This window comes from Zingiber officinale, chromosome 7A, assembly GCF_018446385.1.
Source record: "Zingiber officinale cultivar Zhangliang chromosome 7A, Zo_v1.1, whole genome shotgun sequence".
Taxonomy (NCBI): domain Eukaryota; kingdom Viridiplantae; phylum Streptophyta; class Magnoliopsida; order Zingiberales; family Zingiberaceae; genus Zingiber; species Zingiber officinale.
Genome location: NC_055998.1, coordinates 55,961,423 through 55,978,081, shown reverse-complemented (window position 1 = coordinate 55,978,081; position 16,659 = coordinate 55,961,423). Strand labels below are relative to the sequence as shown.

At 36.8% G+C, this 16,659-nt stretch overlaps 1 protein-coding gene across 1 annotated transcript; it reads left to right on the top strand.

The window, feature by feature from the left end:
• Positions 1–4,843: 4,843 nt before the first annotated feature.
• On the top strand, positions 4,844–7,432 carry LOC121999389 (3-oxoacyl-[acyl-carrier-protein] reductase, chloroplastic-like). Its single transcript, XM_042554075.1, has 6 exons — positions 4,844–4,864; positions 5,015–5,095; positions 5,207–5,326; positions 5,406–5,438; positions 7,058–7,151; positions 7,380–7,432. Exons 1-6 carry the CDS (start codon positions 4,844–4,846, stop codon positions 7,430–7,432), a joined length of 402 nt encoding a protein of 133 aa, XP_042410009.1.
• Positions 7,433–16,659: the final 9,227 nt, after the last annotated feature.

The window sequence follows — 16,659 nt, the reverse complement described above, 5'->3', positions numbered from 1 at the left end:
CAGAGATCACCCAAGTGAGCGGATCCGGAGGAGAAGAACCAGACCGAGGCAGGACTGAACCAGAGAAGAGGTCCCGGATGAAAAAGTCAATGGCTGTTGACTTTGGGCTCCGGGGCGCCCGGAGCCCTCCGGGGCGCCCGGAACCCTTCCGGGCGCCCGGACCCTGATTTTGACCAAGATCACAATTTACGCGATCTGAACGTTGGGGGATAAAATTTTATCCCCCCAGGGTACCCGGAACCCTTCCAGGCGCCCCGACCAAGGCTATAAATATAACCTTGGTCCAGAAGCTTTTCATCAGTTCAGAAATTGTAACAACACTTGTGTGCTTCCACTGCTTTGATTAGCTTCTTTCTTTTTGTGCCTACACTGCTGTAAACGAGGCTTCTCCGCCTGAAGGAGTTCTTAGTGTAACCATCTTCCTTGGATTAACAAGCTCCCCGATTGTAACCAAGTCAAATCCGGTGCCTCGTTTTTATGCTTTATTTTCTGCTTAATCTATTTTTCAAGTGTTAACTTAATTGTTCGAGAAAGGGTTGTGTTTTATTCAGGGCTATTCAACCCCCCTTCTAGTGGTATCAGAGCCAAGGCGCTTCAGGAGGACTAACCGCCGAACGAAGCAACGAGATGGCCGGACCAAGCATTCACCCGCCGAAATTCGAAGGGGATTTCACCACTTGGAAAAAACATATGCAGGTATTTCTTGCAATAGATATTGAATTATTTTTAACAATGAAACTTAGCTTTCAAGCTCCAGAGGACAAGGAAATAGATAAATGGACAAAAAAGGAGCAGGCCGACTTCGTAGCGAACGGCAAAGCAGAGTACCATCTGCTAAGCGTTCTTCCGCCTCAAGAAGTCAACAGGATCGGTAAATACAACTCTGCAAAGGAACTTTGGGAGAAGTTCCTCGAGCTGCATGAAGGAACGTCCGAAGCTTCCGAGGGACGAGAAGCCGGAGGGAAGCCCGCTCGAGAAGACCGGAAGTTGGGTTCGGGTGAGCCCTTTTCCGGATGGCAGAGATTACCCAAGTGAGCGGATCCGGAGGAGAAGAACCGGACCGAGGCGGGACTGAACCAGAGAAGAGGTCCCAGACGAAAAAGTCAACGGCTGTTGACTTTGGGCTCCGGGGCGCCCGGAGCCCTCCGGGGCGCCCGGAGCCCTCCGGGGCGCCCGAAACCCTTCCGGGCGCCCGGACCCTGATTTTGACCAAGATCGCGATTTACGTAATCTGAACGTTGGGGATAAAATTTTATCCCCCCAGAGCGACCGGAACCCTTCCAGGTGCCCCGACCAAGGCTATAAATATAGCCTTGGTCCAGAAGCTTTTCATCAGTTCAGAAATTGTAACAACACTTGTGTGCTTCCACTGCTTTGATTAGCTTCTTTCTTTTTGTGCCTACACTGCTATAAACGAGGCTTCTCCGCCTGAAGGAGTTCTTAGTGCAACCATCTTCCTTGGATTAACAACCTCCCCGGTTGTAACCAAGTCAAATCCGGTGCCTCGTTTTTATTCTTTATTTTCTGCTTAATCTATTTTTCAAGTGTTAGCTTAATTGTTCGAGAAAGGGTTGTGTTTTATTCAGGGCTATTCAACCCCCCTTCTAGCCGGCCCAACGGTCCTACAAAACATATATCGCGCCGTCCACCGTATACCGTCGCGACGCCACCACCACTTTCCTCCTTGCCTCATCTCTCTTCCCCTTCCTAGATCTACGAAAGATGGCATCTTTTTCGTGGACGATGGAGGATATGCTACATGTTAGCTAGAGCCCTAGAGCCAATCATTTAATGATTGTATTTTGGACTTGTTGTATCATATTCTATATAAATAAAGGCATTTGGATTTTGGTTATTATACTTACTTATATTGGTGGCAAATAAACTAAGTATAATAATGTCTTTGAGTAGACGGTTCTCACCTATATCAATCGGTTAGTTGAACCGATAGTGAGATGATATAGGGAACACTACTCTTAATCATTCCTAGTCGAGTATTAACATTCAGGGACAATGTTAATGCAATAAGACTAGCATGTAGGTCAACTCGATGACTTGATCTCACAAGTCATGGATATAGAGATATCAAGTTGACACATGGGTATACATTAGAGAATGTATACTGAATGACCCGCCATGAGAAAGTATCATGGATCGTTATATGAGTGTCATATACTTTCTCATGTGGCTATTAGTATGACTACTAGTCCTTGGACCTGAAGTCACCATAGATCCCTACATAAGGAGTTATGTACTTTGGTTTCGTCAAACGTCACCCGTAACTGGGTGGACTATAAAGGCGATTTCTGGGTATATAACAAATTATGCAGAGGGATGTGAGTGATGTAGATGGGATCTATCCCTCCTATATGACGGGAGAGACATCGGTATTCTTGATAGAGTGAGACCACGAAGTGCATGGCCATGCCCAAATGAGTCAATATGGGATATTGAGCTCATTTGATTTAGTGAGCCTACTTGGAGTTCAAGATTTAGATTGGTCAGAGGATGATACGGTCTATGCCTCACATTGGCCAATCTAGATGGCTAGGATAGAAGGACACTTATCATATATTGTGAGGAGTCACAATTAGTTGTCACAAGGTGATGTTGGATCTCAACATTCTTGTAACTTGGGTAGTAATGATGTGTTGCTAGATACCGCTCATTACTTATGCTCCTAAATGGGTTTAGGGCATTGCCAATGTTACAAGAACCTATAGGGTCACACACTAAGGACAATTAGATGGAGATTAGGTTCATATGATGAACCAAGAGGATTAGATTCATTTGATGAATCAAATTGGATTAAGAGTAATCCTAATTGGGCTAACTTGAGTTGGACTCAAGTGGATTCATGTATTTAATGAGTCTAATTTAGATTATGACTCATTAAATCAACTTAATTTAATGAATTAGATTCATTATATTAAGTTGGCTTGAATCAAATGGTTAGATTAGATCAACCATGGAAGAGATTTGGTCAAATTTGACTTGACTTGAGAGGAAGATTAAAAGTCAAGTTTGACTTGACTTTATGCCACCTCATTGGTGAGTTGGCATTGATGTGGACCAATGATGTTACTCCACATCATCATGGGTGCCACTTCATGGAAGTTACAAAGCCATTTTCTTTAATAGCTTCACATTAATTGCACTTAATGCAATTTTTGGGAGTTACACTTTGAATATGGCCGACCACTTTTGAATGGGGATGATATTGATTTTCCTCATTTAAGTGCATTATTCCTTCTTCTTCCTCTTGGAGCTCTCTTCCTCTCCCTCTCCTCCTCAACTTGGCCGAACCACACATAGGTGCTAGCACACCTCTTTGTGTGTTTTTCTCCACCTACGAGTCCGTGTGGATACTTCTAGAGGAGTATCTATCTTGATACTCTTGAGATCCGACACCGTTTGGACGAGCGTGAACGCGAAGAGCTTCGCTTCAAAGGTATAACTCGTTTCATGTAGATCTAGGAGTAGATCTAAGTAGAAACTCATACTCGTAATTTTGTTTTGAAATTTTTTCTTCGCACGAGATCCGTTGGCTAGGGTGATTCGGGGTTTCCGCGACGCGAAAAAGCGATTTTCGCGACGCGAAAAAGCGATTTTCGCGGCGCGAAAAAGCGATTTTCGCGGCCCGAAAATCCCAACACTACGGTGCTGCGGTAGCAAGCGTTTCGCCAAGGAGCTCGCCTCCACCTCTCCGTTTTCTAACCTCCACCACGCAATCCAGTCCGCCCACGGGATCTGGTTCAATAAGGTCACACTTTTGACCTCTTCTTCTACCTCTTTCTCTTTTTCAGTGTTTCTTTTTTATTCTTCCTTCCAACCTCACCACCTTTCTTCTTCCATAATTCTATCTTTATATTTGCTTTTGTTTTCTTTAATCTGAATCTCTTATTTCTGCCCCGTTGTTGTTTTGGTGCTCGATCATCTGGTAAATCTCATTTCTTTTTCCCTTTAATCCATTTATCAAAGGTATACTTTCCGATCTGAAATTTGTCTTCCATCGTATTGTTGTTTTGTTTTAGATCCTTAGGTTTTATCTCTTTTTTTTTTCTCGATTTTAACTTATGCGGCTGCTTTGATTTGATTTGGTGAAGAAAAAGTGGAGTTTTCTACTGAGATTTGATGGGTTCTCTATCTATGATGGAGCGAGAGCTGATTTCGTCTCGAGTTTGATGGTATTTGTTTAGCGTTTAGTCTGGTGATTGTTGAGTTGCTTTTCTTTTTGTATCTGGAAGATGAGATCGATTATTTCTCATCTAGTGGCGATGCTACTTATTTTGAGACATTTAATGATGTCTTTAACTGTGTGTTTGGTGTCTGCTGTGTAGAACACCTAAGGAACTGGTGAAGGCTGTTGCTGTCTTGGGTAACAGTGAGGGTGTTAAGGGCACAATTTACTTCGTCCAGGAAGGAGATTGTGAGAAATCTCTTGAAATACTACTTGTGGAATGCTAAATTCTTTTCAAATCTAGGGTTTCAACTTCAACCATTTTGATTTTTCTGTGAATTTGTGATCCGATCTAATTTTGGGATGTAAATCTCTGTGATAGGTCCAACCACCGTCACCGGATCCATCACTGGCCTCAAGCCTGGGCTTCATGGCTTCCATGTGCATGCTCTTGGAGACACCACCAATGGATGCATGTCAACTGGTAAAATTATTTACCTTTTCCTTCATGGCGATCTATTGAGTTGCAAGTTTCTGATTGAAAGGATTAAATTATTGATTATGTACTCATGCTCTTGTATACTGCAGGGCCTCATTTTAATCCTGCTGGAAAGTTACATGGTGCTCCTAAAGATGAAAACTAACATGCTGGTGATCTAGGCAATGCCACTGCTAGCGAGGATGGTAAGTTACTTTATCATCAGCTCATGATGTTACTTTTGTTATCTATTTTTACCCATATTTACTATAACGCTTTTTCTCGTAACAAAAAAAAAAAAATCAAATGATTTACCCATTTACTATAACGCATTTACTATAAAATGATTTATGCAGATTGAGGCTTCAGGAGGTCAGGCTCTCACTTATGGAGGAGATGTTTCAAAAGAAGAGGATGTGGAATCCATGGTCAAAACTGTTAGTAATGAAGATTGCATAGATCTGGCTTCTTACAATTTCATCTTTGACTTATTTTATTGCATGCGCAATTTTTTTGGGGATCAGTTGACATTTTAGTTAACAATGCAGTTGTCTGGAATTATACTTATGTTCATCTTGTCACGAGACACACTGTTGATGAGAATGAAAAAATCACAATGGAAGGAAGTCATTGACCTGAATCTTACTGGTGTCTACCTTTGCACACAGGCATGCATTTTCATATCTTATTATCTTGCAATCTTTTATGATGAATACTTATTTCACCATGATGACATTTCTCCTGCAGGCAGCAGCAAAAATTATGATGAAGAAGAAAAAGGTATTCTCTTTATATATATTTTTTTAGCAGTTGGTTACCAATTAGCTAAGTCATTCAATATAGTATTTAACCTGAAGGATTTATATCTATATGAGCAGTTGGCTTGGTAAAAACCATATTTATGATTATTCATTTGTTATTAGCATAGACATTGTGGATTTCCAGAAGTAAATCTTGTTATTGAGTTGCCAAAATGTTGCTTCTAATTAAACCCTATCATTAAAATTGATTATTACAAGGAAGGAAAAATGCTACCAGAAGAGCTAGAAAATAATTTGGAGGAAATGGATAGAAAAAGATTTCTCAGTTTGTGATTTCTAGATAAAGAAAAAATGGGAAATCATTTGATGTGATTGTTCTTTTATTTTATTGATCCTTAGCATTAGCTAAGATCAATGTTCCCTTTGGTTCAAATACTACCTAGACCAATCAAGTGTTTGGTATACCTAAATTCTGGAAATAATGGTGGCAAAATTGTTGGAACATTGATGATTTAGGTGGATGGGATGAATAGATGGCATGAAGTTTTCGATAAAACATAAGTCAAATTAAGGTTAGTAGCAAATATGCATGTGTGATAATATCAAGGCTCAGAATTTGGAATCGTGCTAAAGTTTTAGACTTTGACTGAAATGATACAATTTCTTGTTTCATCATGTGGTGTTGGTGTAGAGTTAGAGAGGAAGGAGATAAAAAAGAAGAGAAGATAACTATATACCTAACTTTGATCTGTGTCCGTAACTTCTAACTTTGTGTCCATGTACAGAATTGACATTATATTATATGAATACAAGGTACAAAAGGATAACAAACATTATTAATTCAGCTTGAAGTATTTTGTAGTGTGTCCAAAATTTTTGGATTTCAATACGGCGTGATACTTATCAACATGACTGACACAATAACTTAGGATACATTACTTGTTGTCCGACATTGTACAATATTTTATTAGAACAATATTTATAATATTCAGTTTTGATAATTTATTAGAATAATTTATTAGAACCATTTTAAAAACTCATCACTACCTTAAATAAATTCAACATTTACATTCATATAATCATAATTCAGATAGGTTCACATATTCAACTCCTCCTTGATCTGGGTTACCTGTCCTTAGTCCTTTGAACACATCCTTGATCCAAATCACCTACCCTTGAGTCCTCTCGATCTGGGTCATTTTCCCTTGAGTCCACTTAGCGCATGCTGCTTATACTTGATTGCACTTGATTTGGAGATATCTATCTCTGAGTCGAGTTACCAAATCCAATCGGCATGACTAAACTGCACACTTGATGCACCAACATCAAATACAAATCGATAACTTAATCCTTTGTCAAATATAAAAAATGATTAACCTTAATCACAATGGAACTGATAGAATTTTTTTGGGAAAATGTTTAAAATGATTTAGTATTCCAAATTCTAATAAAATGCATATTTGCAAATGAAAGTTCAAAAACTTTGTATGGAAATATGTGTTATGAAACTTGAAGTAGCCAATACAAAATCCACAACTTTGTAAAGTTGCATGCTGAATTATGTTTGTTGTAATTATCAGGTGCATTCTAAATTGGTGATATTTAATAGGTGAATTCTAACTTGGTGATAATTAACAGGTGAATGCTATTGTGCCGGGGTTCATTGCATCTGATATGACAGCTAAACTAGGAGAACATATCGAGAAAAAGATTTGGGAAACTATTCCAATGGGTATGTATGTTTTGAAATATTCATTCCTTGGATATACCAAACTATCATATCGCCTTCACAAGTATCGAAAATACACTTGCTAGATTTAAAAAATGAACTATCGCCTTCACAAGTATCGAACTATCATATCGTCTTAACTCTTATCAGTTCACTTCTATTAATCTCTTGGAGTTGGATAAATATTATTCCTTTTGCTTTGATTCTGTTTAATTTTTATCAAGATTGTAGTTATATCTAAGAGGTCAAGGAATATGCAGGCCAAGGTTCTAGGTGCTCTCTAGCCCACATTTTTCCCAAGTCATGCTTTGCTTTACAACCTAACCATCCACAAGCATTGTCAAGCCTTGGCAGCATATACATGGATTGGTAAGCTTTAGAAATGTTTGATGGCAACTGTGCGGATAGTTTATTTTTGTTCCTTAATGAAACTTCTCTTCATGCAGCAACATGATGAGTGTTCCTGCATCATTCTATAAGGCAACTTTAGCAGTTACAACAGGGATATCTGCGCCCTTCAACAACTTGGCTATTATATACAAGCAACAGGTAGAGTACTATATCTGTCTTTCTTATTGCAATCATGTACTAACAACATGTTCATTGCCATCACGCCCTCGCAATCATGCTTGGTTTTTTGTCAAACAGTTGGCTACATCATGTTTATGTTTTAACAGGATACAGTTAGAATGCCATCTAGACTGCTATGAGATTGAAGTGAGAAGGATCATCAGTGATGGATGGTCGTTGACCATTTAGTGCAACTACCTCTCATTTTAGTGGGGAAGCATCTGCATTGGCTTTGACAAATACAGTTTAAAATATTTTATTGGATCAAACTTTTCTTAGGGATATGAATTCCAGTTTACTATGTGGAATTTTTGTAAAAATCACTTCTCGCTTTTATTTCTTCCTTATTCAATCATGAGATTTTTGTCTGTTTATATTGGCAAGATACTTCGGCTAATTTTGTTAATTTGGTAGATACTAGGCAGCACCTACACAGCTACACTGCTAGTTCAACCTTTGCTTCCTGTGTGGATATTCAATCATGAGAATTGCTGCTTTCTGCTAGTTCTTCGTAGACTGCTGTTGATGGTCTTGTCAATAGAGGGAACACATTTAAGGAGATTGGTAGAGTTACTGAAGCAATTCAGGATTATATACGTGCTGTGAATATCAGACCAACTATGCCTGAAGCCCATGCAAATTTGGCTTCAACTTACAAAGATAGGTAATTTCTTCTTTGAATTTGTGCCGGTGTTGGACTATATCAGTATCTTACATCTATGATTCTTCTTTCTATTTATTTGTGGTTGAGATAATTGATGAATGTTTCTCTTTTTAAGCATTCCAATTACTCATCTTGTTACCTGGTGCTCTTACTGCTTTTTCAACTATGATTTTTGGTCTTGATTTACTAATATATTATTTATGTGTTTTTACAGTTTACAAATCTCAAGTACTCCAGAGTTGAAATTGATGAAGTGCGGTTCGAGTGGGCTGAATGTATGCTAGATTACATTTGAAGTGCGGTTCTACCTTGATGTGTTAAAAGAATGTTCTACCTTGATTTTGATATCTATTAGCTAGCTTTTGATGTAAAAAGAATGTTTGAGTATTTTATGGATACTGTTGTAAGAAGATTATTTATATAATTTGTGAATATTTGTGTATTTTATGGATATTGTTGAATGAAGAATATTTGTATAATTTGTGAATATTTGTGTATTTTTTTTTATTATTGTCGGTTTTTCATTGTTTCGGAAATCAAATTTGTGCTGTTAAAAAATATACATATTACATCGGTTTTCCACCGCTGCAAAACCGGTGTTATTAACTAATATTACATCGGTCATTTATCGCTGCAAAAACTGGTGTTATTAACATACAATATTACATCGGTTTTACATCGTTGATGAACGGTGTCGTTAAGTGATACTGCACCAGTTAATAGCCGATTCGAAGACCGGTGTCGTTAAGTGATACTACACCGGTTTTAACCCGATGTCTAAAATGACAGACTTTTAACATCGGCTTCATAGACATCGGTCGAAAATGAAATAGACACCGGTGGAAAACTGATGTCTATGAGGGTTTTTGTTGTAGTGATTGCTTTAATTTTTTTTAACATGTGTCACAATAGGATTGACTCTCTATTGATATCTTAAGAAAGCATTTGTTTACTTTGGTGTGCTTTGCTGCTTCACAAGTATTTCATCCATTGACTTAGTGGATATTTTCCCCATAACATTTCCCCCGTAGATCATGCCCTTCAAAATCTCATTTGTAGAATCCGATGTTATATTAATTCGGTCTTTTCTTAACATCTGCCTTAGCTTCCATGTCGTACCTTCTGTTACTAAAGACCTTGACATTTAGTAATTATTGTATCAATAATATGTTAATAATAGTAATTTCATAAGTATGATATACAATTAAAGTTTAAACCAGTTGAGTTGATAAAATAATAATTCTAAAACCCATGCAAAAGGAGGGCATTAGACTAAGTCCTGAAATCACCTCAACAGTTTCATGCTTTTGAGTTTCTTCCTTCACATCATGTTCATGGCTATTCTCTATCATCTTATCTGTGGATCTTAGCATCCAATCCAACCCTAATTCCAAATCTGTGGATCTGTGCCAAAAGCTATGCTAAAATTATATTTACAAATCTATATTGTTATTTATAATGCAATTATGAAACAACTGACTGACTCTTTTGTTAACCAACCCATATTATAAACAACTCAATACCATTAGAAGTTAGTTTATTAATGCTAATAAAATTTCCTTCATACCACACACCTACCTCTTTGAATTGTCTCTTCTTAATTCTTGCATTAGGATTTATAAATTAAAGTTCCATGGGATTTACATTTTGAACTACATGTAGTTTTAACTTTTGTTTATTCACTTTAATATCTTTTAATTTTGACCTATTTATTTGTAGATTTTGCTTGATTTAAATGGATAAATCTTGGATATACTAGGATAGAAGGTCCAAACAGTATGAGGAGGGTGTGGAACAGTTCATTAGATATTGTTTACAGAATCCCAATATTGACCCCAATGATATTCATTGTCCTTGTTGCAAATGTATCAATCTTAAAAAAGGATCGGTGAAGTCCATTTCAGAGCATCTTTATTTCCATGGTTTTAGTCAAAATTATGTGTATTGGATTTGGCATGGTGAGCCCGCCAAAGATGATAAAGTAAAATGGAGTGTCAATTAGGAGCCAATTAATAATGATTATGACAACTTTGAAACCGCTCATATGTGTGAGGCAGTGTATGATAACTATACAGAAAACCCTGAAGAATTTATGAAATTTTTAGAGGAATAAGAGAAGCCACTGTACAAGGGATGCCAACATTACACAAAATTGAGTGCACTTGTGAAACTGTACAATACCAAAGCAAGGCATGGAATGAGTGATGCTCTATTTTCAGATTTACTATTGGATTTTGGGGATATGTTGCCAAATAATCACAATCTACCGTCCTCAATGTCTGATGTAAAAAAGACGTTGAGTTGTTTGTCGTTGACTCATGAAAAGATTCATGCTTGTTCCAATGATTGCATTCTTTATAGGAAGCAATATAAAAACTGCGTAAGTTGCTCTTACGCCTTAAATGTGGCTTGTCACGGTGGAAGTTAACGAAAAACAAGGTTGAGAAGAAAGGTGTTCCTGCTAAGGTGGTTTGGTATTTCCCTCCCATACCAAGATTTAAGCGCATGTTTAAATCTTTAGAAACCTCAAGAAATTTAACATGGCATGCAGATTCTACAAGAGTTGTTGGTCAGTTACGTCATCCAGTTGATTCACCATCGTGGAAGTTGGTGGATCATATGTGGCCCAACTTTGAAAGTGAGCCAAGAAATCTTCGTCTAGCACTTGTAGCTGATGGCATTAATCCTCATAGCAACCTTAGTAGTCGGTACAGCTGTTGGCCAATTATGTTGGTTAACTATAATTTACCTCCAAATATGTGCATGAAGAGGAAATACATTATGCTAACTATGCTCATTTCAGGGCCTAAGCAGCCTGGAAACGATATTGATGTCTATCTGGAGGTGTTAGTTGAAGATTTGCAACAATTGTGGGCAGGAGTTGATGGAGTCTATGATGCTTATCGAAGGGAGTTCTTCACTCTTAAAGGAGTCTTATTATGGACCATCAATGATTTTCCTGCCTATGGTAACCTTAGTGGATTTATTATGCATGCCCAGTATGTGGAGAAGATACTTATGCAAGGCACTTGGAAAATGGGAAGAAAATGTCATTTGCAGGCCATAGACGATTCCTATCACGGTTTCATCCCTATCGTAGGCAAATGAAGGAGTTTAATGGCATGAAAGAACTTGGAGAAGCAGCTAGACCATTATCTGGGATTAAGTTGTTTGAGAAACTTTCTGACATAAGGTGTGAGTTTGGAAAGAAGATAAGTGTGAGAGGGAAAAAAAGCATGCAAAGGCTAATAAGTTGGAAGTCAATATAGAAGAAAAAGATTTAGAAGCAATAAATTTCAGAAAATGTTGGAAGAAGAAGTCAATCTTTTTAAATATTCCTTACTGGAAAGACCTACATGTAAGGCATTGTCTAGATGTTATGCACATCGAGCAAATGTCTTTGAATCCCTCATTAATACTTTGATGAATGTTAAAGGAAAAACCAAGGATAATGTGGCAGCTAGGTTGGACATGGTTGAGATGGGAATTAGACATGAATTAACACCTATAGTTGGGGAGAAGAGAACATATCTTCCTCTTGTTGCGTGCTCATTCACAAAAAAAGAAAAGTTATAGGTGTGCAAGTCATTAAAGGATATAAAAGTTCCAGAAGGTTTCTCTTCGAATATGAATAATATTGTGTGTATGGATCAACTGAAGTTGACTTGCTTGAAATCTCATGATTGCCATGTTTTAATGCAGCATTTCTTGCCAATAGTTATACGTGATGCGTTGCCAAAACATGTTAGATATGCTATCATAAGATTATGCTTTTTCTTCAAAGATATTTGTTGCAAAGTTATAGATGTAGCCAAGTTAGATAAGCTGCAATCTGACTTGGTTGTTACACTCTGCTTATTGGAGCAATATTTTTCCCCATCTTTCTTCGATATCATGCTTCACTTAACTGTCCATCTTGTTCAAGAAGTTCGATTATGTGGGCCAGTTTACTTTAGATGGATGTATCCATTTGAAAGATACATGAAGGTGCTTAAGAGTTATGTAAGCAGTCGAAAACATCCTGAGGGTTGCATTGTTCAGAGATATTTAGCAGAAGAAGCAATTGAGTTTTGTTCAGAATATCTCAATGACGTTGATCCTATTGGAGTCCCTCAATCCATTCGAGACCCAAAAGCCAATGTTTCTGGTTTGCAAGCATGCAACGTACCAATTATAGTGCAACAAGTTGATCTGCAACAAGCACATTTGACCGTGCTAGAAAATATGGAAGAAGTATCTCCCTATATAATGTAAGTGTATTGTATTATTTATGATTCTACATATGTACTTGAGATTATCTAATGTCGCACACAAATTTATATATTAATACTTCTACAGTGAACATAAAACTTTTTTGAAATCAATGTTTCCCAAAAAAGAGAAAGATGAAAGGTGGATACAAGATGCTCACAACAAGAGGTTTATTGATTGGTTTCGTATAAAGGTGGATACCATATTGATTAAATTTTTACTATCATTTGTACTGAACAACTTATATTTACTTTTTTTAATCACCATATTCAAATTGATTACATGTTAGGTGGCTGCTGAAATTGACAATTGCAATGGTACAACATCGACATTAACATGGTTGGCCCATGGACCGCGTGCACAAATCATTAAGTATAATAGTTATGTGATAAATGACAATTTATACCAAACAAAGGCGCGGGATGATGACAGAGTTTGCCAAAACAGTGGGGTTTCTTTAGTTGCCAACACCATGCTTGTATGTAGTGCTAAAGATAAGAATCCCTTGCTAGCTGATGTGTCTTTCTATGGGGTGATTGAAGAAATATGGGAATTAGACTATCATCAATTTCACGTTCCTCTGTTCAAATGTGCTTGGGTTGCAAATGACAAAGGGATAATCAACAACGATGAATGTGGCTTCACCTTAGTCAATTTGAACAAACGAGGACACAAGAATGATGAATTTGTACTTGCAAGTCAAGTCAACCAAGTCTTTTATATTGATGATCCATTACAAAAGGGGTGGTCAATTGTGCTCCCAGTTCCAAATAAATGTTATGAGGGAGATGATGATGATTGGAGCAGTATTCCTGATTCTAGACCAATTGATGATGTTGATACTCATTGCATTCCAACTCATGAAAGATATTTTAGATCAGAAATTGAGGGTGTTTGAGTCACAAAAAAGAAAAAAAATGATGTTTTGCATTTTTATGTAGTGGTTTTGTTATGAACATAAAGGAATGTTTTATGCACTTTAAAAAATTATGTTATGCAATTCTATGATAAGTTTATGTCTGTGTTGCTATTTATTTATAATTGTGTTAGTGTAATTATATATGTCATGTTTATGTTATTGTTATTGTACAAATTTGAATTGGTTTCATTTATTTTCTTATGCAGACAATACTCGATGGGGTCGTAAAAAACAGGGAGTAGCAGTTGAGGAGATACATAGAATAGTCAATGCTGAGCTACATGGAGTAGTCGATGCAGAGCTACATGAAGTTACTGATAGAGAAGAACGTTCTGTAGATGTGCAGAAGAACAAACGAGGTCCTACATCAATGTGTAAACTCACTGCAGCTGCAAGATGGGGAAAAAAAGCGAAGATTGATTATGATGACATGGGACGACCATTATACAATACAAATGGAAAGACATTGCAATCATACATTGGCTCTGTTGCTAGAACCATGGTGCCAATCAACATAAATTCTTGGCCTAGTGTTCCAGAAAATATAAAACAAAAATTATGGGAAAAGATCTCGGTAAGATTTATATATACATACAATCTAAAATCAAGTTAGCTTTCCAACTCTCTGCTGTCATGGTTTTATTTAATCTATTCTTGTCATATTAGTTGTATAATTATCCAGCTTGTATGTTTATTAGTTTCTTGTCATTGTTTTTTTTGTGTTGCAGAATGTGTTTGAATTAGAACCACAAAGTGAATCTGCTGTGATGAATTCAGCATCTCAAAAGTGGCGAGATTTCAAAAACAAACTCACTAGCAGATTCGTTTGGCCAAATAAAGGCAATCCTGAAAAATTGAGTTCTCCACCGAGTCAATATCAGATCCCAAAAGCAGTTTGGAAAGCATTTGTAGATGAGAGACTTCATCCATCATGGGAGGTACACACTCATATGGTGTTAGCTGGAAATTTTGCTTATATAACTTGTTGGCTTAGAAAGAATGGTGTTGTTTGTACTTTTGTATTTGCAAGTTCATGTATTTACTATGGTGTTATTTGTTTGTTTGCATTTGCAATTTTTGTAATGGTGTTGTTTGTTCCAATTGCTGTTTGTTCCAATTGCTTCATGTTCATGAAATTGCTGTTCGTTCCAATTGCTGTTTGTTCCAATTGAATGAACAATTCATTCCAATTCATTCAACTTGCAATTTGTTCATTCCAATTGCTGGTCGCTTTTTTCAATTTCCAATTTTGCTGCTCATTTTTTTCAAGTGCAGTTCGTTTGTTTTTCAATTTGCAATTGCTGTTTGGCTTTTTCAATTTGCAATTGTTGTTCGTTTTTTTCAAGTGCTGGATGATTCTTTCAAGTGCTGGACGTTTGTTTTCAAGTGCTGCAATTGTTGTTCGTTTAATTGCTGTTCGTTTAATTGTTGAATGTATTTTAATCGTTTAATTGCAATTATTGTTCATTTGTTTTCAAGTTTAATTGTTTGTTTACATGCCTCATATTGTCTACTATAAATATAATGCATACAGGTGTTGTTGAATGTATTTTCTATGTAGGTTATTCATGAAAAGCAAAAAAATGAATGATGCATTATAAATATCATCACAGATTGTCTCGTAAAGGTTACATTGGCTTAGAGGCTGAATTGGTAAGCTACCGTGCATTTTACTTGAAATTTTCAAGCAAGTATTTAATATTATGTAACTGATCATTTTTGGAATTGTAGACGGAGAAAAAATTAATTGCTGAAAATGAGGAAGTTGATAGATCGTTGCTTTGGCGTAAAGCTCGCGAGGACAAATCTGGCAACATTACAAATATGGAGATAGCAGAAGTTGCTGAAAAAATTATAAATATTTATTATTATCTAATTTTCATATTATCTAGCTAAATAATATTGGAAATTTTGGATTAATTTGTTACATCCCTAATTATAGGATGATTTATTGGAAAAGAAGGTGAAAGGAGAGTTCAAACCTTCTGGGATGAACGATGTATTAACCACTGCATTAGGAAATCGGGAACACTATGGACGAGTTAGAGGTGTGGGAGGATGCGTAAAACCCCAACTCTACTTTAAAACTGCAAGAAAGAATAGGGAATCAGTCCCAAAGGGTTCGATCGATAATTTCAAAGAACAATCGGAGGAGAATAAGAGCTTGAAGGTTGAAGTTGAGAGATTGAAGGCTCAACTTGCTCAGGTCATTAATAATCAAACTTGTGAGGTTGTGATATCGAATAAGTCCTCAAACATGAACGATCCAAAATGGAGAGATGATGTGGAGGTTTATGAATGTGGCACTTCAAACTTGGAGGTTCTATATTTCTCAATTTTATGTCAAATTAATTTTTGCTTTCAAATTCACATATTTATATACAATTTCTTATTGTTCTTACAGGGGGAAAAAATGTAACTTGGCTGTGAAACACCGTGAAAATGTGGTGGCGTATGGCACAATACTATCAGAAGGAGGCCCAAATATATTGATTCATCATGTTCCACTTGGGGAAGGGAATTTGAAGGTATCTATTGATGTTGTCTTAGATGAAGAAGCAGAGCTTCCAATCCCAATTCGGTCTGGACCAACAATCGTCAATGATGCTGTTGGAACAATTGTTGCTTGGCCTAAAGAGTTAGTAATTTTACCAACGAAGAAGGTACTTTCAATTTTCTTGAAAAGTTAGTATTTAAAAAAACCTTAATCATTTGAATACTCATATGAATATTTTAACATATTCTAGAAGAATGTGCAACATCCATCATTTGCTCCTTCGGATGTTCATGGTGATCAGGACAAGTACAAGGAAATTGAAAAAACTTTGCCAATGGCATGCAAGTATATCTATTCGTATGTTATTAGATTGATGCCTAAAGATGAGAGCATACACACAGAATTTGATGAAGCTATGTTTGGGCGTCCTAAAAGTGTATGGTTGCTAAGAGAAGATATCTTACACTTTATGGAGATGAAAAAGATAGGTGCCAGACAAATTTTGGTTTACATGGGGTATGTTATGTGTTAAATACAACATTTGTTCACATGCTTTGCTTTGTTCACAAAATTTGTTCACGTGCTTTTGCTTTGGTTTACATGGCGTATA